We start from the raw sequence: 24,897 nt of genomic DNA, 5'->3' as shown, positions 1-24,897 counted from the left end.
TGTGGGGAAAAAAATGTAAACTTCAGCCAACATTTCAGTGAAAGTCGATTTCCTGCTGAATGACTGGCTTTTTGTCATTTGTCTTTTTCAATACGCGTCTTGCAAAATACAGCAAAAACAATATACCTGCAAGTAATCCAATTGGCATGTGTACGTGACATTTAGGTCTGTTTCTAGTTGTTAAACTGGTTTGTTTGATCGGGTCACCAGTACATAATCAGCAAGCTAATAATCACTGTACATTAACTAAGAAAAGACTGGAAGTGCAGTTGGTATGCTTTCATTTGCAGCAGTCATGGAAACACACACCTTATAACTTCCACTGACACTGTTTCCAGAAGGCAGAAGGAAAAGAACGTATGCACCAGCTCCACAGTGCAGGTTCAAATTCTCGTCACTTGTTAAGACTTTATTTTTTAACCAAATCTCAGACTAAAAAAAATTCCTGACAAATGCTTCCATAGGTACCTCCTATGTATGAACAGGTATGTAACATTTCCTAAAGTTCCATGTCCAAGCATTTGAAAACATAAACGTAAATGTTGTCACATCCAAACAAGATCAGAGGTATGCACGCATCTACACCACGTTTTGCTTTGCGTATGGCAACCCACATACAAACACTAGTGATGTTCATCCAGTCACATACGAGCACCCATCAGAGCTTTACGTAACAGTTCACCTCAGGGGCTGACATCAGATGTTGCACTCCAAAAAACAGCATGACTTTTGTTGAAATTGAGGGATGAGTGCATAAGTATTTTTCTAGGTTTCATGTTGCTGCTGCCTTGTCTAATTCACCCATCTACAACCTGATCCTTGGGACAAATTCTGTCTTATTCATGTTGAGTCATCTTTTACTTTTTAAGTGTTCAAATACATTCAGCTCATGCCCAGAGCTATAAACTGATAACTTTATTTTAACTGATAACTTTATCTAAAGAGTAAGGCATTGTTCAACATGAGTAAGACCAGCCCACAAGAATAACAGCAAAACAGTATTTATAAAACTATATATAAAAAAATAACTTTTCAGAAGCTCACAATAAAGATTGCATGGAATTACATATTCTTGACTAATGCAAACACATGAACTCTGCAGGTCTATGTTTGCCTAATTTGGCCACATGCTTCCAACAACTTCTTCCTGATATCAGTAAACCAAGTCATCTAGAGAACTAAGAACTTACCTGGTTCAAAAATTTATAGGTCGGTTTTCAAAGTTTACTAGCTCCTCTGTCTAGGGAACAACCTACACCACATCTACTCAACTTCTTCCCTGATTTAAAATACTTAAAAATACAGAGTCATATAGACAAAAATAAATAAGCCTTTTAAAATAACAGTTTCTTTCAACTGTTTTCTTTGATAGTGGCGTTTTTTCCCCCCAGTTGTTATTATGTTGATATATTGCCTTCAACAGTCTGAATACAGCTTAATCAGTTACTTTAGTACTATTCTTTACCTTCTGCATTTCCTTTAAATTTTTGATTCAGCTTAATAGTGTAACACTGATTACTTACAGCATTCATATTATTAAGCACCTATGGTACAACATGTACTATGTCTGCTTTTATTTCAATTGGAACAGGGTCAAGGTCCCATCCCTGTTCTGCTGAAAAATGCTTTTCAATAACTGCTGATTAAGTGTGACATTACAACCAACAACTGCCATAATGACACAGCAATGCAAATCCAACTAATTCCTACTACTGAAATTCATCTGAGTGTCACAGTAGTCTGACAGTAAACAGCTGAGATACAATTAGACTCTTAAATAAAACAGTAAAATTTCAAACTGAAAAGGGTTAAGAATTTAGCTGAATAGTTAATTCCAGAGAGATAGTCTAGATGTTTGTCTTCTCATTTCAGCCATTCTTTTCCTATTAGCACTTTTTAAAAAAATGTGATGTAATCTAAGGAGAGGGGATTCTGAAATGCAGAATAGCTACATGACAAACAGTTAAGAATTCTCAAATGCACTACGTAAAAACTCAATTTCTAATCTTAAATGGGGGTACTGAAGGCAAATGAAGTCCCCATTACTTTATTCTAGATTTTGGATGAAGCCCTGAAAAAAATAATTCTTTTATAAAACAAGTAAATACTGGTCGTGTACACAACACAGGAGATTTTGAGGTGTTTGGTAGTTTACTTGTTCACTTGGTACTTACTCTATTTCATGAATATTTATTGTTATGACCATAAATCTCAAATATTTTTTTCAAATAACATAGATAAACAAGAGGCAGTAGAAAACAGTACAGTTAGTGACAGCAACGAAGGAGTCAATGTGGCAGAGATCTGTATGGCTTAGTGGACACAGCAGTCCACTTTAAAAATCACCACATATAATGTGATACAAATAACAATATCTACTGAGGAGAGGCTGATGAGTGAGCTGCATGTGCCTTCATGGAGAAAATGACTTCTGATTGAGGCCACTTGGCATCACAGTGTGGGGAAATCGAACTGTGCTCCCTAATTTGTACCAGATTTACAGACACTCAAGCACATATTTTTTAGCACCATTAATGTATTAAATGCTAAAAAAATAAATAAGTCTTTCTCAAATATACTTCAATATAAATGCAAACGTATAGATACAAACACACAAAGATAGCTAGCTAAGTGGCAATCTTTACACAATGAGTAACAGATGCTACCTCAACACTTGAAAGGATAGGCCACGTTTAGCAAAACAAAACCAACACTAAGAATTTTAGTAACATGGAAAAGTGTGAGAATGAACCACAAAGAAAGGGTTTACATTCACTTAACAGAAGACACTTTTGCTACAATAATCACTCCTCTGAACACAAATTTGAACATTGGGCCCCTTGAGCATGTTAGTACTGACACAGCAATGCATGACTCCAGTTTTATGGTACTACAACTGTAATGAAATAATTGAAATTCAATAACATTAAACTGGGTAAGTCCTGTAATCATTTCTCATAGTCAAATTCATCAGACTTCTCCCTAAATAAAACCACTTAAATGTGTGCTCAAATTAAACACATGCTTATGTGCTTTCCTGTCCAGCGCTTTGTGCTTAAAATTCATGTATCCTATAGTGGGAAAGTAACATCAAAATAATTATCTCATGAAAATGTTAAGTGGTTAGCTTCCTTCCCACCTACCAATACTCTCCTACATTCCCAGAGCAGCAACATAAATCAGTGCTCTTAAATTAAGAATGCTTCAGAAAGCCTACAATACTTGACAGTGAGTGGCTGGGGAGAGGTTAATGAGTATAATTAGTAGTAGTAGCATTAAATAATAACAACTCTGATAAATCAGAGAGGCCTGAAATTCACTGGATCAACATCATGCATTTTGCATGTTCTGTGTGATCTATCCAGGATTTCCTAGGAAAACATGCTGCCACACACAGATTATCCTTATCTTATGGTAAAACCTAAGTATGTGATGCTCTCTGATTACAAACAGAGGGAAATGCTTCAGAAAAATCAATCCATTTGTCTCCTGTTTCAACAAGAACATTTTCTTCTAAATACAAACAACTACATAAGAAAACCAGCAGGCAAACACTTTGTATCGATTCACATGTGGAAGACACATAGGGAACTTTTTTCCTAAAAAGTCAGTCAGGAACATTAAAAATATAAAAAAGGGTTCAACTTATTTCATTTTAAATACAGCAGTGGGGGTGAAGACACCACATGGTAGTTCAGAGTTTGCTTCCTCCTAGGAAGATTTCTATACAAGGCTTCTTAGCTACTTCTTCAGCCTTCCAGTTAACTCAAAGGAGCGGTTGTTTCCAACCGCTATGTTTTTACAGCAGCCTGGAGACAAGCTTAACAGCAATCTGAACATGCCCAACAGAAACAATCCAGCTTCTCCTTCTTTTGGGGAAAAAATTTTTACAAGACACTACCAAAAATATACTCCCAAGTTCCTCGCTGGGAAGCTGGCTTTCTCTTGGGTTTTGTAGAAGTCTTTTTAAGTGTCCAGGCTCCAATATGTCAGACCCTTGTATGTTCAACCAGGGTGAAGACATGGACTGATAAGTACAGGAGATGGATATATGCTGTAGCAATCAGAATAAATTTTCAGTTTCTATCAAGCACTAGGACTGCCAGATACTGTTCAATCACCAAGACTTTCAATACTCCCCTGAGAAGGAGAACCTCTCAACCAGAGGTATCTAGATGAATCACAGAAATGGAAGTACGCAAGTCTGCAGCTAACATCATAGGTGATAATAAAGGAAAATGGTAATAAAAGTTTTCCTGCTAAACTAGTTGCTTCCCCCACCCCAACCACCTCACCCCATGACTGTCCACACTACTTGTCTCTCTTGGCTTTTAGTTAATATTGATCCCAATTTTTAATTTTCTTTGTAAAAAAAAATGCCTCTGCCTTCCCCCTTGTGAGAACTGAAAATATTTTAATCACATCATTCCATAAGAATAGAGAGAAAGGGCCAGGTGCCTAAATACTCCTCTGTCTGATGGTGGATAGCAATACCTAATCTTGAAAAACTGACCACTGCAGGAATAGCTTAAAAAATTAGCATCCTGTTGGCAGTAGGTGACTGAAGCACAAACTGGGAAATCAGTTTAGAAAAAAACCTAAATATACTTAAGATCAACACTTGTCAAACAAACCACTCCCACTTTTAATGAAATCCTTCCCTCTTCAGTCCACCGAGTTTTCTATTTAGCTTAACTAAGTTATTTCTATAATTCCTGTTACTTTTTTACAGCTATACTCATGAGACACAATGCTGCCTGTGCACATTGAACCTCTCCAGTCTGTTATGTAAATTGGCTGAACTTCAAAAAGTTTTGTCCAGATTGGAAGATGGCACCAATTTGTGAGCGGCTGCTTACGTCTTCATTGTGGCACCCGAGCAGAATGAACCATTTCTCACTTTCAGACTGGGAGAAACTTTATGATCATGAATTAACGACCAACTTAACAGAAAAAGGAATGGAAAAGAGCTGCTCTTTGGACACTATAAATCCACACCAACGTGATGTAATCAAGCTTAACAGCAAGAATGAAGTATAAAAGTGTATTTCTGTAGACAAAAAAAAAAAAAAAAGATATATTTTTAAGATATATTTTTAAACATGTAAGTTCTTCCTGCAGCCACTCACTTTTAACATAAGTTGCATCAGGGGATCTGGTAGGAAGGAAACATTTTTATTAATTTTCCCCTTATCTGTAGGAAGAATGCTGATTTTTTTTTCATTTACGTTCCTTGCCTGCAGGTAGCAGACCAAGAAAATCATATAGCAGAAATTTTTCCTTTTGATTAATTTCTTTCCATGTGTTATGTTATTTCTTATATATAATTGATTTCAGGTTTTGCTCGTAGCTGTACATCTTTTTTATATCTGTACCTACTGCCTTCCTTCAATCAAGAAAGTTGAAGGAAATTACCTGAATTTTGTTAAGTTTATTAAAAAAAAGAGCTCTGTGAATATTTAAATTGAGTTTTGAAATGCTAATACAAGAAAGATATTAGAGAATTTTAATAGTAGGTTCAATTTGACCCACAGACTATTGTAGAAAGGGTCAAATTTTATTCAAATTATTTCTTTACAGCAAAAAATTGAACCCTTTGATTTTATAAAAGTAGATTAATATTCTTCACTGCTAGGTCTTTTGGCACTTCGGTACATGGCAGCATTAACTGTGCTTGTATATAAACTTTTCAAAGACCTTTAAATGTTCCAGTAATTTGGAACTTCAGTTTCATTTATCTTCATCTTTTTTTCCTCTTACCATTATCCAAGAGGCCACAATAAAACTGACAGTGCCTATGGTCAGTTTGCTCTTAGAGCCAAGGACAGAATATTTCCAATCAATGAAAGTGAAATGATGAAAAGGTGACCATTCAAAACATGTTTAGGGAGACATTAATTTAAAAAAATAGTAAGCAAGTGTACTGTTAATGCCAAAGTTTCATTTGCATAAAAAAAAAGAAAAAAGACATGCATGGAACATGAGCTGCAAAGACCCTTGCAGTTAAATGTCAGACCTCAGTTTTCAAGTAGGGGCTTATGCCGAAATACAGGTTTAGTCCTCCAATACCCTTATCCCTAAAAGAGTCACAGCAATTCTTTTACTACTGGGGCTCTGTTTTGCAACGTGCACCTTGTTGGGCTCATAGAAGTCAGAAAGGACATATTTATCCTGCAGATGAATCTGAGGGTTTATCGATTTTACCTCAACACGAGCACAGAGAGAATACGAAAAAAAGGCAAGTGGTGCGTGGTACTGTTACTGCACAACATGTACAGACAGAACTAATCATGAAGATCATACTAATTTACCAAACAAAGAGTATGATGCTTTGCCAAAGAACTGAAATTGTTTTGAAACACGAGTGTTACGAAAGGCACTTATAGAATCTTCCTCTCCTCAAATCTTCCCACCTGCTGGCAGCCAAAGTGCTGCCATACTATAAAACCCTCAAGGCAGGGATCTTTCTACGTGTGTCTCTAAATGCCATAAGGAACAACTTTTATTTATTTATTTATTTATTTATTTTTATTTTAAGATACAGTGCACACAGTGACACTACACAGATTTAATAGTTGCAATTTCATTCTGGAATTCCTACTCCCAGGAATAAAGGTGAGTGGAATTTTTAATAGTGACTTCCTCGGTACTATGATGCCAACGTGACTGCAAAACTGGTAGCAGTGAAGGGTATGAATTCAGAGGCATCTTAACTGATCCCATGTTACTATACGGAAATAAAACCTACAAAGTGTGTTTCAATACTCTAAAGAATGGAACAGTAGGTTATCTGGATCTTCTAGAATTAGCAACATTGTTCTGTCTTCTGACAAAAAGTGGTAGTAGAAGTTTCATCTTGGGAAGGGCTTTTTTAAAAATTATTAATTATGATGTATTTATATAATTTGGAAAATAACAGAAGTATCTGTTCTTGCTCTAGGGTAAAGTGGGGAATTGAAATACAGAAAGTGATTTAAACTAGAAAAGAAGGAGGAAGAGGTTTTTGCATTGGCACTTTAATTTAGAACAAGCATTATATTAGAGAGCAAGAAAACAGAAATATTCACAAAAATCCCCAAACCTAAATCATTAACTACCTTCCCACATGAAAGATTTTTAAAAAGTTGATTCCAGTTGAAACCAGATTTTGGAAACTATTAACAGGTGCTAACAATGACTAAAGTAATTTCATAAACAGTACCAGCAAGTGTTCTAGCCATGTTCCTCCTTCTACTGTCCCATCTTGATCATCCATCTACCAATTTAATCAGCTACATTTGCATCTCTGAGACTGACAATGGACTCTTCTCTGAAAGCACTCATTGTTAGAAGGTGGCATCTCAGTCAGTCAAGATTGTAACTTCTTGTATGCTATAGATCATAGCAAAAGAAATTGGGAGAATCAAATTTTCACAGAGATCTTGTCGAACACAAAGATGTGGAGTGAGAAGAAGACTTACTGTCTATCTTAGCTGTCTTAATTCTACCTACAGTCACAACAGCTTTACAGCCAATGCTCCACAGTAGATACTGTTCTGTGTATTTCTGGTGGTATGAGAGGGGGGAGAGAAGAACAGAGGTGACAGGATGAGTATCCTGACTCAACACCCTACTAAAATCACAGCAGAAACACAGAACTAACACAGTACCACAGTACACCAATTTTCCTGAAGGAAATTTTTAACTAAAGCCTACAAAGAAAATAGGGGGTTGGGCATAAAGCTCTCAGAGATGGATCTGCGATGCTTGTAGATAATTTTCTACATTAGGAGTAATTTTACAATGGTAGTTTATCAGTAGTTTTATTAAATGTAACACAGAGCGAACAAGGAAAATTTCCTGTTTGCTTATACAGAAATATTATCCCTGAAGCATTTTTCCCTGCATTATGGTATATTTTATAGGTTTTAAACCCATCATTTATTTCTGTATGATTCATATCTGCTAACTTTTACAAAACAATTTTTGAAACTACTGGCAATCTAATTTGAAATACTGTCAATGTAATTTGCCCCATGATACATGGCTAACATTGATGCAAATATTATCCTGTTCCAGTGGATTGTTTCAGCTAGGTAAGTACGAAAATAATGTTTAAATTTACAGGCTTAAAAAAAGAAGAAATGGAAGAAAGCACCATTTGTGTAAGAAGATGTCTTCTTAATTCTGTGCCTTTCACTAAAATTATATATATCTATATAATAAAAATTCAAATATTTGATGCTTCATACATCTATAAGAGGTGTCATTGATTTTTGTACCTATATGTGTACAAAAAAGAAAAATGTATGAGATATTTGGAACTTTTTTTTTTTTAACATATGTTCACATTGTTTTCTACAGGTGAGGTATTCTAAGTTTTGATAATTCATCTGTCCAATAAAGGAAACTCCCTCCTCTTGCATCTTACAACCAATAAACCCTATGAAAATTAAAGGTGCAATTTTAGGAAAATACTCAGATTTCCTTTTCACTTTGTTTTACTCCTGTAGGGTTTTTTTTTTTAACTCAACCTAAAAGAACAAGGAATAGACACACCCACACCAACCAGTCAACACCTGTCAAGTAACATCTATGGCATGCTGCTCCACACAGTCCCATGAAATCCTCTGAGGATTCAGGATCCAGAAATTTTCAGTGAATCCTTTCCTCCAGACATAGCAAACTGTGATACGGGTAAGCAACAGAAGCTTCTTTGCATGTCCTATCTCACCATTCAGGATCTCAAACATGTAAATAACACACTGCCTGTTACTCAGCAAGCCTTTCTCTGCAGCCAAGTACCACTATAGCAAAGCAGTTTCAAACACCAGACCCCAAATAGAATGAATTTTATCTTACACATGGCCAAGTCATGCTCAGAGCGTAAAGCTTTTCAGAGCAATGAAGGCTGCAAAAGTTCACTCCCCACCTCCAATGGAGCCCTTACTCCAAACACAGAACTTCTCTGGCAATCATGTGAGTAGTGAGTGACAGATACTGGTATTTGCTAATCAATGTTCTCACTCACCTGCTGGAGGGAAAAATGTGATGCAAGTAGGAGCACTTTGAAGCCACTAATGATGCTGCTGCAGTGTATTTAATGGCCAGCATGTTAGCTACGATGAAAGAGGAACCTCACATCAAGTACATTAAGGGATCAGAGGAATACATACTCATTACTTACTGTAATTTTACATCCTCAGTTTCAAGACAAAATACTCACATTTTTCTCATACAGCGAAGATACCCTATACTGCTATAGAAAATTAAGGGGTCTTTTTTCTGTTGTTTATTTAATATTTTTTATTTTGCATGTAGCTGCAGATTATTCCTGTTCATCTTTTGTTTCCAGCTGCCTTTCCACAGGTGGAAACTGGTTTCTCATCTCTGTACGTCATCAAGCAATTAAATAAAAAAGCAGAAAAAAGGAATCTGGACTTTTTAGGTCCAGAAATCAGCAGTGAACTCATGACTTCTCTCATAGGTTGCTATGTCTCTTCAAATTATTATTGCTTTTTCCCCCCATCTCTTCTAACATGAGCGAAACAGGGAATAGTGCAAAAAAATGAGCCCCTGAAAGACAGCCCAAATTCGATCTCTAATTAAACATAACCAAAGCTACAGAGCTTGTATGTAGAATTCAGTGCCAGTTTGGGTTAGACCTCAATAAAAAGGAAGCACATCTAAACCGATCCATAACTCAATGGCACAGTTTTAAAACACAGACACACATGGAAAAAACCACCACGCTTACAGTAACTGGTAGTTCTAAACTAACAGTAAAGGAAAGTTGAGATGCTAGGAATAAGCTAAACCACAAACTTCATGATCTTTGCCTAGCAGATGCATACTAGAATGAATGGTAATTTAGTTTAGTGAGATTCTTCTAATTTGACAAATAGAATAAAAATACTATTTAACAGTATGGAAGAGCTACAGAATTATCTAACTAGTTACTTACAATCTTAGCGCTTTGAATTTGAAATAACTACAGGGGATTCATTATTTTTAATCCCGTAATGGAGTTTATCAATATGTAGAACACAAATGAAGGGTCTCAAATTAGAAGTAAATCTTTAGATCACATTGTAAGAGAAATGAATAGTGTGTATTTTTAATAGAAAACAAATAATCTGAAAAAAGTCAGGTGGAATAAAATGCAGTATTTAGCCACAACAAGCCACAAACCGGGCATCAGCAGAGTCCCTCCAGTGTAAAGCAAGCCCCACCCAAGGGTCCACTGCAAAATAGTATAAATGCAGTGTAAAGCAATTGTAAAGCAAGCCCCACCTAAGGGTCCACTGCAAAATAGTATAAATGCATAGTTTCTTTTCTGTGGATATTCAGATCTCATTTTGCCCACTAGATTGTCCATTATGATAACTTAAAATAATAACAGTTGCTATAGTTTACAATGATGCATCATAAGGGTGAAATGGGTTTTGGTTCGGTTTTTTAAGCTCTTCAAAGAACAGCAGCGTTACAGCATTTATTGTGGTAACCAAAAATGGACTACTAACCTGTGCTTCATCAGCACGTACACCTTACAATCACCATGATAAAAACTGACTTTCATCATCACATCTCAGGAATACATAATATAAGCATACAGTAGTCTAGGTTGCATACACAATAGGATTTATTGAAAAATAACAACATTAATATATGTCATTTACAGTTTCTTTACACATATAGGTAGATAAACCCAAAAATACAAACAAGCAAACTACACATTTTAAAATAAACTAGAAGTGCATGTTACAACATACTTGATTTCTTTAATATCCCTGCTCACTTTTTTACTACTTTAATTTGATTCCTCACTAGGAGGAATTGCAAGGTTGCACAAAATACATTGCATTTCCCCTAGAGCTGGCATAACCTGCTGGTTTTCTGACTTAATCACTAATTAATAATTTGAAAACACAAAGTCATTATGTCATTTCCAGACAATGAGCTTTTAAATGGTGCATGTTATGTCCTAGCCTTTTCAGTAAGAAAAAAAAGTTTTCTTCCTCTGGAAACCAGATGGCTGGTAAGTGTTATTATGAGGCTATGTAAATCTCAAAGCAATAAGCATCAAATCAAAACAAGAATTCATTCTCCTCTCCTCCTATCATGATTGTTGTTTTGCTGAACCAACTTGTGGAATAATACAGCTCCTACAAATCAGGCCACTGGATGCTTTGGCAATGGTGAGGTGATAACCCATCTCCTCCTTCTTTTTCATAACAAATAGGAGTTCTGAAAACATTTTTCACCTATACTTTCAACCTTCCTAATATCCTGTTGTACATGCCAAACTTAAATGAGGCAATCTTATTCCAGGCCGAGTCTTCTCAGTAAACTCACTTGAAAACTTTACTGGCTCCACTGCTATTATAATTTGATTATTAAAATAACCATGACTGGTTTTATGTTTTGGTTTGGCCAAGGTTTTTCCATATTAGGAAAGAAATCCAGAAAAGTTATGTGTTATTTTCTCCCACTTAAGGAGTAAACACTTGCACCTTCATGGAAGTGCCAATTTCACCTTACAACTAAAACTCCATACTTCAAAGAAGCCTTTCAAAAGCTCAGCTAATACAGCTGCATCACTTTGCAGTCCCCTGTTTTACAAAACTTGCAGATTACTCTAAATAATCTTAAATTGCTAGCGCTGCCCAAAAAGATAACGAAGAAACTAAATTCCAAATATTGATTTCCAAAGGAAATTAGCTAATAAATAATTAGAAGAATCTTAACTGACAAAACATACACTTTCAAAAACTTTCTGTGGAGCTAAATATTTTGAAAAGGTCTAGTATGGGAAGAAAGTGTAAAAAGAATTGACTGGAATACCTTTCTATATGTCTTAGTCCTATTTTTCATTCTTGTTTTTATGTTTTTCCATGACACATTCACTACTATTAAATTTTAGTATTGAATTTTATCATTTTGTATTCTAAACACTTACACATGGCATTTAATATTTATGGAAACATTTCAGTATTCTTACATCATAATGTTTCCTGTTTATATTAACATGTTAAAAATAAAACATTTCTAGCAACTATCAGATTGTGTCATTTTATGATACAAATAAGAGCAGTGACAATTATGTACTACTGCCATTGGTTTCTCATGGAATAATGTCAAAATACGACTAAAGAACTAATCCACAAAATAAACTGAAATTCTTGTCCTCAACAGACTTCTTGTCAAATGTAATTCTCCTTAATGAAAAAAATATTTTCCAGTGAATAATTGCCCCTTTTTAAAATTTCCTGCCATAGCTACTAATCTATCTGTCTGATCTAGGTGACTCTGAGCAGAGGGGTTGGACAAGATGACCTACAGAGCTCCCTTCCAACCTCAACCATTCTGCGATTCTACAATAATATCAGGAGATGTTACACATTTTCTTGTACTAGCTCATCAAGAGCCAAATACAACAGAGTACTCTGTAGTACTCTAGCACTTCCAACCCCAGCATCAAATAGAATTAAAGGTGAAAAAATAAGAATATAGTGAATTCCTCCAAAACTATCAAATCAAGAATTAATGTTCTAGTGAGATTTTAATTACATACAGGCCATTTGTAGCACTGAGGCAATAGTTCCAACAGATCCATGAATGCAATCAACACTGCCTGCATTTGGGCTATGGAAGGTTTGACTGTAAATTAGACAAGTTCTTCACTCCATCTTTCCTTCAGTTTTACACCATGCATTTCTTCTGCCTGCTTGTGTTCTACTTTAAGCATGGGAAAATTTCACTGACACTCTCCATGAGAGATTCTTCATACATGCACAAGCACATCCCTAGAAAGGCAAAGCTCAATTTACATACACATTGCAACTTAAATTTACTGCTAAGTTTCATATAAACCTGGCTCCTGAACACTGCGTGACTGCTGAAATGCAAGGTTGAACTTACTTTTGTAATAATGAAGTCATGGTTTTTATAATATACACAGTACCTGTTGAACTTTGAAAGTGTAACATCTAGAGGTTCAATATGTTTAGTAATCATACAAGATCCACTGCAGTATTTTGTTTAATGTTGCATATGATATTCATAAAAGAATAATGCTTAGTTAACTGAATTTGGTACCAGTGAACTCAGCCTGTAGGAAGGCCAATTATACCATGCCAGTGCTGCCCTGGAAACACAGAACTGATCCTCTGATACTGCTATCATACTTTGCCTATTTCAGTTTTAAAGATCAAGGCGCTGCTTTTACACAGCTTCTTCAAACAATTATTTCTTAACGGAAAAGAATTCACTATAGCATTTTGCCTAATGTTCAACGAAAATGTCCTTTTTGGTTTCAGTCCATTCCTCTTCATTATAACTCCTCTAAGGATACTATGGGTTTTTAGATATTTGTATCTTTAAGTACTAAGTCTTTTGACATGATCCTTTAAATTATCACCTTACTAAAAGGCCAGTGTTCTTAGAATTTAATCTCTCTCACATACTACAGCCTAAGAGTTACTCAGGTATCTTACTGCTTGATGCTTTGAGCACCCTCCTCTTTTTTCTTACATCTGGTACTAGGGTGAGTAGAACTGAATACAGCACAATTTCTGCATAAAGCTTCTGCTTCACACTGATCAAAAAGGCAGAAGATAGCAAACATTATGTGAGACTGTCACACCAGAGAGCTCTGGAAAAAGAGGGGGAATCCATGACACTCGGAGTAGAACAAGTATCCAGAAGTAGGGGTTGAATTGGATGTTATCCATTACAGACACACAGACAACCAACTCATTTGAGTTGTACTATTAAGCACCATCAACTTCAAGACTGCTTCTAGAAGAAGAGGTTTGAAATCAAAGTATAAAATATAATAGCAATATTGATAATAATGGTCAGCCATGATTAACAATACAGAAGGAAACACTAAAAACAGCTCGCCTCACTGTTTGTCACAGGCTGTTTAACATTGTCGTGCCACACAGTAACAGAAATTCTTCTGAAAATAATTACATTTTCAAGATGGGCATCTTTATAGAAGAGACATTGCTACTAAAAACAGAAGTATAAAACACCATAGTCTGCAATAATATGAAATGTCACCATGCATTACAATATTTTATTACTCCTGTGGGTGAAGAATAAGGAGGAGTGGAACTGTGGTTTATCTCCCCAGTTCGTACCAAAGAACTTGAAAACATTTGAAGATTTGCAGCGTAAGAAAATCAGACCATGGAATGGCAGTCAGAAGCTGATGTTCATTTTGACTGCTTAATAATTTTCTCTGACATTTTATTTTCCTCCTCCTCCCTCCTCTGCCATCATTGCCACTCAACTGCCATCAAATACAACAGTTCAATATACTTTAGTTTTAAACATTTTACAGTGGATTCATGTATCACGACGATCAATAATATTAGGCTATTATGCCAATACTACTGGAGAAACTATCGTTATCATGTCATTACCAATGTTTAATTGCTATCTATTTAGCACAAGGCTGTTGGGTTTTTTTTCTTTTTACGCACCCTTTTATGAGTTTTCTTGATGTCCCAGCAAAAGAAACACTCAGAATAAGATTTTTTTTTTTCTCATCATCAATATCCAGGCTTGAAATACGCTTAAAGGGTTATTCTGTTGCCAGTTAATGTCTTCAGATGTCCTTCCAGTTTTCTCTGGCAAGCAATATCAAATTTCAGGGAGTAGTACACAATACAAACCAACATATTTGTGCCTTCACCAAAACAGGTAATACCAGATGAAGGAATACGTTTTGGTTTTTAACTTGGAAAAGAAAGCAAGAGGGCAAGGGGGAAAGGTTGTGAACAGAAATTTGGATGAGTCTTCAAAAAACTGAGCGTGCTTTCTTCCCTGTCACCAGACTCTCTCATGGTGCGCTCTTCCTCGTGCGCTCTTCCTCATGCGCTTTGCAGGCACCCATCATGACATTCGTAAGCCTTTGTGCCTAGAACCAAATACTGTTCAAATCTCACACTTTGTGGGGCACAGCCTTCCAACATAAGATACAAACATAAAGATGCCACGTTTGGTTTAAGCCTCAGAGCCAAGCACAGGGTAAGGCAGAAGAGCCTACTGCTGCTAGCCAATGCCAGGAAGAGGGTACTTTGGTCTGCACCACTACAGCTGATTTATGAGCACACATATGCAAGAGACTGTAGCACCAAGAAAATATCCTTTGTTAGAACCAAATACATAGGAAAACAAAACCATTTTGGAGCACAGCTGGCAGTGTATAGTACTAAGTTATGCTGTGTTGGTAGATCCATTAATTAACTATTTGTATTGATTTAATGAAAAAAATTAATTAATTAATTGGTATTCTTTAGCAAACTTGTCTTCTAACATTGTTACTGTTGGTTCCTTCTTTGCTCTGGTTATTACTGGCATACTCTACCACTCTAGGAGACTCAAAACTTTGATAGTTATCCTCTTCAAAACCATATAGAACTTACTCTTGATGGACAAAGACACTTGTAACACCAACAGGTTTTTATGAGTAACTTCATCAAGCTAGTTACACAAAAGGTAAGAGAAAATGAACAATACCAGTAGAACAAAAAAAGGTTAACTTCAGATATATTTAGCGAAAAATGCACTAGGGGCAATCATTTTAAAATTAAGCCCTATTATCTGACTGAAACAAAGCTATAGAGTGGGAATTGCAACATGAGAAATCCTTAGAAGTATCTTCTTTGAACCAAAGGGCAAAAAGGAAATCAGACTGGTTTTTAAGTATCTTGGAAAACTTTGTAGCAAAGTACTACTATGTTCTTACATAAGACTTAACCTAAAGAAAACTACTTCTATGCTTTTAAAAACTGAGTTTTCTTTAAAATGTTTACAAAAGACTAACTCCTGGGGGTGGCAGGGATGGGGGGGATGAAGAGGAGAGAAACTTTCCACAAAGGTTTGATGTGTTTCAACACAATTTATTACAAAACTAATTTTGTAAAAGGTCCACTAATCTACAGTGCTAATGCAGCATTCTAAATAATTTTTACACCAAGTCCAGAACCCTTTTTTAAAAAAAAAAAAAGTGATTACAGATACAAAAAATATGAAAACTAGTGAGTATAGCAGATGCATAGTTTCATTCCTATCTTATTCCAGTGAAAATCATCAGTGGAACAATAAAAATATCTGGTGTTTATCTAATCAAGATTCATTCTCTTTAAAAAAGGCTGGAAGAGAACATTTCACATTTCTTGAGCTGATCAGTGTTAAGCACGGCTATTAAAAACACATGGAAACTCCAAATATACTCTGATATACTCAAACTGGGATCAACAGTCCACACTGGCCTCAGAATCATCCATGGGGGAAATCTGCTTTCAGTCTAAATGTCTTTTTAAAAGAAAACTGAAGGCTTATCAATGTGACTACTAATTAACCTGCAAACTCCAGACTGAAATCATCTTCTTGTAAACAATACAAGCCCTTCATCAACTTAATGTAATAAATGCTTGGTTTAAGATACAAGTAATGGGAGTATAAACACGAATTATATACATCCAGGAATAATATACATCCAGGTGGTTACCTTTTGAATATGTTAGCACAGATAAGCTTCTTGAGTGTCAAGGTTTTAGTCTGAAGATGAACAGTAAGAACACCTCATTGCTGACTGAACTTGACAGTCACCAGAATCATAGACAAGAAGTGCCAAACTAAATAAGTGCACACCTACACTGGAGTTTCTACTCAGTTTAACAATGACAAATATGTCTGTGATGAGGACAGTCCCAGTGCCACAGCAAAGGGAAACAGACGGTATGTCAGGACTCTGAGGTAAAGAAATACTTGTTGAATACTAGCTGAGAACTATATCATTGTGATGGTTTTGGCTGGGATAGAGTTCATTTTCTTCACAGTAGCTAGAATGGGGCTACGTTTTGGATTTGTGCTGAAAAAACATCCCTGAATTATCAACGCTGTTAGTTACTGCTGAGCAGTGCTTACTCAGAGTCAAGGCCTTTTCTGCTTCTCACACCACCTCACCAGTGAGTAGGCTGAGGCTGCACAAGAAGCTGGGAGGGGACACAGCTGGGACAGCTGACCCCAACTGACCAAAGGGATACTCCATCATACTGTACGATGTCATGCCCACCATATAAAGCTGGGGGAAGAAGAAGGAAGTGGGGTAATGTTTGGAGTGATGGCATTTGTCTTCCCAAGTAACCATTACTCATGATGGAGCCCTACTTTCCTGGAGATGGCTGAACCCTTGCCTGCCAATGGGAAGTAGCGAGTGAATTCCTTGTTTTGCTTTGCTTGTGTGTGCAGCTTTTGCTTTACCTATTAAACTGTCTTTATCTCAACCCATGAGTTTTCTCATTTTTACTCTTCTCATTCCCTCCCCCATCCTACCTGGGGGGAGTGAGTGAGCGGCTGGGTGGTGTTCAGTTGCCAGCTGGGATTAAACCACAACAATGATAACGGCTGGTGGGATGCAGATGGTGCTTCTCTCCTTTGGCAGAAGATTTCCAAATTTTCTTTCCCTCATTTCCCTTCCTTTTTTTCCTTTGGTACTGATTCTCTAGTGGATCTTTCTTATTAAAAAAAAAAAAAAAAAAAGTGAATTAAATGTAAAATATTCAGTATGCCATAAAACAGTATTACTTTATGTCATACTGATTTTTGTGGGTTGTTTTATTATTTCATGGTAATAGTTAGCGTTACTCAAGAGAAGAGCCTAAACTGATCTTAAGTACCATCCAGAACATTTATACATTTTCAGACTCATAAATCCTCCTTATGAATTGAGAATCATTTAAAAAGCTCTGGAAATACGGAAATAAACCATAAAGTACAAATCACAGTACTAACACCTCTAATTCATCTCAAAGGTGAGAAGAGGCATATTCTTTACTGTCAACAGAGGAAGTGTGAGTTTTAGCCACTAAGTATACTTGCTTACTGTTCTGAGTCAGATCTGGATTCTTTGGGACCACAGGATTAGAAAACAAAAACAAACAAAAAGAAACCCCAACCACACCCTCCAGGAATGATTCAAGTCCTTTATTCTTCAAAGGTGGATCAACTGAACCTTATGTGGTTTAATTTACAACCAGCTTTTGGGCGATGTACTACATAACATTCTTCCCAGTGGAAGCATGCCAACATTATCTTTAGCCAAATGTCTAGCCCTATCCTTTGCTGGATCTTCTGCTCTGCACCACTGCAAGTGCTTATCTTTGATGGTGTGCACACACTATATGACGACAGATCTAGTGAAAAGTGACCTTACTTTGAGATTTCACAGTGCAAAAACTTTCCAAAATCATGCAATCTATCCAATAAAAATTGCCAATGCAGACTAAAAATTTTATTTGAAAATTAAACTTTTGTATAAAAAACAATAAAAGCATCTTTATTACTTGTCTGTCCAAGACAGTGAAGTCTATAACTTCCCGCAGTTTATAAACTACAACTTACTTTGTTAAGCCTTCCTCTGACCTCTGAATCATACAACCTCCTAATGCAAACAAATGTCTTAGAATTTTGTAGCGGAGATTCCTGTATTGAGTGTTATTTCATCAGTCCTCAAGAACAAGGACCCAAGAAAAGGAAGTTCACTTGATCTCTTCAAATACTTCTATTTACAACCAACGTGCCAGGGAATGACAGTCCAGACTGTGCAGGAAGTTGAATTCAGGCAAGAAAGAACAAGACTGTAAACTAAACATCTTGCTTCTATGGTGTCTCCTGTTTCCAAGGATATCTGACTTTCAGTATACTATTATTTGTAGTCTGGAGATGTTTTTTTAATTTTTTTTTTAAGAACAAAATAATAATGCCTACTCCATCAAATATAACCATAAATTTGATCACAAAGACCTATCCATGTCATTCCTATGTGCTTTCTTACTGTGATTGACAATATTAAGCACAATTTTTTAAATAAACTTAAAAGAATCAACCAGTATCAAATTTCTGTTCAAATTACTGTTCACCTATCTCTCTGTCCTAACTCCCAAATAATAAAAAGTGCAATTCTCACAATCTCCTGTTATAATCAGACTTCCCTGACTGGGCTTTTCACAGCAAACTCTAATCTTTAACTCATCATCTGTAGGAGCAATGAAATAATTATCAAAAGATATTCATAGGCATGAAAGTCAGAACTTCCTCAGGACCTGAGATTAAATGTTATAATTTACATCTACAATACACTTGCAGTTACTGCTTACCTCCACAAAACTGTTTTTTTAATGATTATGATCCCATATGTATATTTTTACATACACTGGCATACCATTACCACTGTTTGAACTGACTTTGCCTTATTTTATTTGCTACAACATAAATCTTCAACCCGATAGTACAGTTTAAAGCACAGGACGCTGTTCACCTCTTGGAAAAATGCATACAAAATTCTACCTATGGAACCGTATTGGTCAATATGACTATCACATTTGTTACCTCTTCAGCCAAAAAGCTGCAGTTTGTAATTCAAGACTAAAGCTTGGATACACAGTACAGACATTCATTTGAATTTGGATCTATGCTTTGAGTCAAGCTTCTATCCTTCAAGGCTCTATTTCAAAGTATAGGTCTCACTTCTGGGAATCTAACATGTTATTGCAGAGGTAACCAGTGACACTAGAGTTTCACTTTTAAATAACATTTTTCCTTATTTGTTATCACGTGATGCTTTGCACCTGCAGTGATTCATTTATCCCTGTTTCATCACATGAAAACATTACAGATGTAATTTTCTATAAAAATTCTACTTAATTCTAGTTGTTAAATATACCTTGTATTAGTTACTAATCTGTAGTAACAGCGAGATACAAAATTGCTTATAAAGGAATACTGAAGGAGCCTATTTTCTGCTTTCAGTCACATAACATTTTTTCAGGACTGCACAAGCTTAATGAAAATCAAAAACAAGAAATAAGTTCTCACTGACATCAGCAGCAAATCCTGAAATATCTTTTACTTACTGTTTATTGCAGTGTGTTTTAGGGCAGGACTTCAGGAGCCAGGACACCTAGCCTCAATTTCTAAATCATGGAATTATTTGTTGAAATACTTCGGTTATAATTCACTTTCCTTTAAACAGTAAGTGTTCCCTACAATGAGCTCACTAGACCTGGACAGAGGAATACAGCTTGCTACCGTTTGAAAAATCAGCTGTAACTTACTGATCAGTCCTACATGACCTTACAGAGCTAAAGCAGAATTATTGGTGTAGTTAATAAGTTTGATTGATCTGAAGCTCATAGGATTTAATAATCAGGTCTAGAGAGACACAGAAAGCCAGTGTTCATAGAGCTGCTCTCACACGGAATAAGAGCTGTGGCTGTGTTCTTTGGATTACAGCAATTCTATCTGTTTATCTTTAAGCACAAGATGGATGTACAATTTGATGACAAGACATTAGAAAGCATCATGAAGACATTACTACTGAGTGTGCTCCAGCGGGTACAACATATGCTACTGAGATACCAGAAATATGATGTAAGGATAAGATATTGCCCAGGGAAATCATTTACTGAAGACAGATAAACAAAGCATGAAGTGTAAAACCCAATATAGCACAGTTGCCTCTGTAGAACAGCACAAAGTCTACTAATGTAAAACAATGCTTCAGTTTCACTGATCTGCATTTCAAGAAAGTACCAACTGGGCTATGTTATTATCAAAAGTAAAATGATTCCAGCTTCTAGGATGACCAAATTTTAGCCGACACTGGAAGTATAATGGGACCCAACGACATCTACCAAAAACTGTTCTCGCCTCCTGATTAGAGCAGTCAGGTGACAGGGGGAAGATACATTCAGCAAAATCACTAATCTCAGAAGAGAATTCAGCCTGGTCCTCCAAGAAGTGAAGGACATAGTGTGTGGCACCTGCCTCAAGCCTCATCACACCTCCACAGAGTTCAGAAGTGGTTTTGTGGCACACACCAGGTACCCCGGCTTTCTGCAACCTCAGTGTGAGAGTAATCACCCTCTGAAGGAACACAGGTCTCCCTGCAGACTGGAGGGACGAGGGGAGCTAAAATACTTAACATGAGTACTGAGAGTAACATGCTAAGGCAGATACCTACATTTTTAAAACTCTGGCACCTGTACTGGGCATCTACAGAGCTTCAGCCCTTAAAAGGAACCATCTACTGATAATACTTGTACCACACTGTAAATGCTGAAAATTACTGAAAAAAAAAGAGATAAAAAGAAAAAGAACGAGGTGCCAATCTGCAAGAAACTTGGCAGGCACAGAACATATTGAAAGGGAGAAGGCTTCATAGAAAGAACACATCTGGAGTGATATCTGTGCTTGCAACCTCTCTGTAAACAACTCTTTCACTAAGTAATGGTTTCACTTCAGAAATGAGTCCTTACCAATCCCACAGCCATACAGCAAGCTTTGATCAATTAATGCTTTTAAGTACTTTGACACTGGATAACATGTTATAGAAATGCAAAGACCTATTATTACTTTCCACTCTGAGCTAGAAAATATTACATAATAGGAACAGGGTACACTAAAAGCTAAAATTTACAGTGAAGGAAGAAAAATGGTCATTTTCCAATTATATGTTCATTCACCAATCTGAGAAACAGTAGGTAGAGTGTATGTATGGTTGAGTGGTATTTCCTGAAGTTTTAAAATGTGTGCTGAATCACACAACTGACTTATCCAGTAAATACTCATATTTATTACAACCAGACCTAGTGTTGACTGAAGCAGATGCAATATTTTCAATTACTTCAGATGCTCTTAGCAAGTTTTGTGTTTATATCAGAGTAAGAATAAACCAACTAGGCCATCAGGAAAGATATCAACTAATAATAATCCAAACCAATAGTAAGATCACATGATAATGCATCACACATTTCTGGCTGATTGTTCAGCAGTCCCAGAATCAGTAAGTTTCACCTGTTCAAAATTTTGTTCATCAGAGTCTACTCAATTTGCAGATACAATCATTTTATCATTTTTCTTCAGCAAAGTATAAAAGCAGTTTGTCAGAATCATTGTCTCACCATTAATATTAAAGCTCTTCATTATCTCTTCTGACAGACCAGAGCAGTCTTCGAACATCCTAGAGAAAATTCCAATTCATTCATGAAAGTAAGAAACTGAGCAAACACCACGAGAACTGGATGCAGCTTTCAAGACCAGTGTATAAATTGCGTTTTGGCCTCTGTTCATGAAAGGACAGGAGTCACTGCCTCAGACTACAAACATTTGTCCCTTGTCTCTACTCAGCTTCATGATTAGGCCCACAGCTGCTTGTTAAGCTCTGAAAGTGAAGAGTCCTAATCTACAATAAAGCCTGTGTACAAATGCTGTCAGAGGAAGCAGTCAGGTACTAGCCCTCTAGGTCATTTGTGTCTGATAGGTAAGCCCTGCAACATCAACCTATGGAAATTTACTGCCTGTCACAAAGTACTTGCTAATCAGCTAACTTACAATTAAGCCAGGAAGAGAAGCTATAACTGCTCCCGATTCAAACCTTTGAGCCTTTTCATGAAGCTTTGCTTTAAGAAAAAAAGTGATCAAAGTTTTAATTGTAACTCTAGAAAGGCAAGTATAATAAAATCTTAATATAACACTGCTGGTTTTGGCTGCGATAGAGCCCATTTTCTTCACAGTAACTAGTATGGGGCTGTGCTTTGGATTTCTGCTGAAAATGGTGTTGATAATACATGAATCTTTTAGGTACTGCTGAGAGTCAATGCCTTTTCTGCTTCTCACCCCACCCCACCAGCAAATAGGCTGGGGGTGCACAAGAAGCTGGGAGGGGACACAGCTGGGACAGCTGACCCCCATTGACCAAAGGGATACTCCATCATACTGTATGATGTCATGCTCAGCATATAAAGCTGGGGGAAGAAGAAGGAAAGGAGGGACGTTCAGAGTGATGACGTTTGTCTTCCCAAGTAACCATTACACATGATGAAGCCCTGCTTTCCCGGAGATGGCTGAACACCTGCCTGCTGATGGGAAGTGGTGAATGAATTCCTTGTCTTGCTTTGCTTGAGTGCATGGCTTTTGCTTTACCTATTAAACTGTCTTTATCTCAACCCATAAGTTTTCTCACTTTCACCCTTCCAGTTCTCTTGCCCCCATCCCATCTGGAGGGAGGTGAGCGAGCGGCTGTGTGGTACTTAGCTGCTGGCTGGGATTAAAACAGGACAAACACAGGATAAGTGCAAAGCGTCTGCTAATTATAAATATGTGGCCATGTAAGACTAGAAACAAACCACAGCCATTTCAGGAGTGATTCTGAACCTAGCCTTTATTTCTTCAGATGTAGTTAATCAAGAGTGCAAGTAATTGAGCCTACAAGTGATCAGATTTTGACATCAGTTACACCCATCCAAGTCCACAGCAACTGACTTCAGTAGTTCACTAGATATAAACTTCTTTCTAGATATATACTAGATATAAACTTCTTCACTAGATACAAATTTCTTTGCCTCAGTTTGTAGTTATGGTTTCCTTTTACGAATTTTCACTACATATGAGTAATTTTAGTAATTCATGTTCAGTTTACCTGATTTAACAATCATTCTGTCCTCTGCAGGACATAATTTTATTTTATCACCACATTCCAAAATATATGGTATGAACTAAGGAAAATCAGTTCTCAACTTTTTCTTTTTTTAAAGTCAAGATTTAAAATATATGCCTCAATTTTGAACTTAACAACTAGACGCACAAACAGTGAAAAAGACTTGATTGCTTGTCTGCAAATTTTAGCATGCAGCACACGGTGAAATTGTCACCCACTGCAAGTCTCATAATAAAGCAGAAAAACCATCTCATTAATAAAACATCACTATGCCAAAAACTAACATTTTCTAGACTTCACCAATAAAAATAATACTTAGTAGAGCTAATTCTCCTTGCCCAAAAAAGATTGTGCAGGCCAATTTACTTGACTGTGACTTCCATTTTCTAGGTACAGTGTTTATTGCACTTTATTTTGTCTGAAAACTTACAGATTACACATATGTTCTACACACAGGTCAAAATGTAGATCTGAAGCTAAAACCAGGAGAAAATGTTCACGTTTCAAGTTTAAAACATGAGGAGACTGTAAAGCACTATTTTCTCTACATCTTGTTTAGATATTAAAATAAGAGTCTATATTTCTGTAATATATATTTTAGTTTCAACTGTAAATACTACAAAATATATATGTCTTTAATACAAGGAATTAACTAATATATTTCCTTCAGATCACCTGGTTTGACCTCGCTTTAAAAGAGTATTTACCAATGTTGATAGTTGATAAAAATACCAAGCACTTATGAGATTCTAGTCACCAAAAGTATTCTTCCACAAGAGCTATCAGCAGTACTTTTTTCATCTAGTAAATAATCTATATACAAGTTCAAGACCAAACCTTGCTTCTGATCCTCCACTTCTATCTGTGGAAGAGAGTTATCTTCATCTTTGTCGATATGCATAGCATCTTCCATCCTAATAAAACTTCCTAAATTTAACTGTAACAAAATATACCAGAATGCGTTACTGAGAAGAAAACATGGTTTCTGTAGAGCAGCAAATCTTCCTAACTGTACACTACAGAGGGTGGAAAAATTCTGTATGAGTGGCAGCTGAAAGAGAAGGTAGAAACTATTTCTTGAGGACTCTGACCAGACCACTGGAGTTACTACTTGCCTACCCTAGTGAAAGGCATACTGGCTCAGTTTACAACTGTATTTGATGATGATCCCAATTCTCCTTTCATAAAAGATGCGCCATTTCCATTAGCAGAGAATATGCAGTAATCTGCAGACTGACAGGCTTCCCATACTTAAATTCACATCTTTGGTTAAGGTCCAGATATTTTGAAGAAAGGGCCAAACTAAAGATGAGAAGCAGCAGAGATGATCTCATGTAAAGCTTCTATAGTCAAGCTTGACTGTTGCCAGAAGAAAAGCAAGTATGTTCATAATCTGGTTAGTA

At 36.4% G+C, this 24,897-nt stretch overlaps 1 protein-coding gene across 1 annotated transcript in view; it reads right to left on the bottom strand.

The window, feature by feature from the left end:
* Positions 1 to 24,407, bottom strand: part of ZFPM2 (zinc finger protein, FOG family member 2) — a 279,385-nt gene extending 254,978 nt beyond the window's left edge. Inside the window, 1 exon segment of the mRNA XM_075705075.1 lies at positions 24,332 to 24,407. Within this exon segment, the coding sequence (XP_075561190.1) occupies positions 24,332 to 24,407 (76 nt within the window).
* Positions 24,408 to 24,897: the final 490 nt, after the last annotated feature.

Source organism: Pelecanus crispus, chromosome 2 (assembly GCF_030463565.1).
Source record: "Pelecanus crispus isolate bPelCri1 chromosome 2, bPelCri1.pri, whole genome shotgun sequence".
Taxonomy (NCBI): domain Eukaryota; kingdom Metazoa; phylum Chordata; class Aves; order Pelecaniformes; family Pelecanidae; genus Pelecanus; species Pelecanus crispus.
Note: the sequence above shows the minus strand (reverse complement) of the source record. Positions and strands in the feature narration are given on the sequence as shown.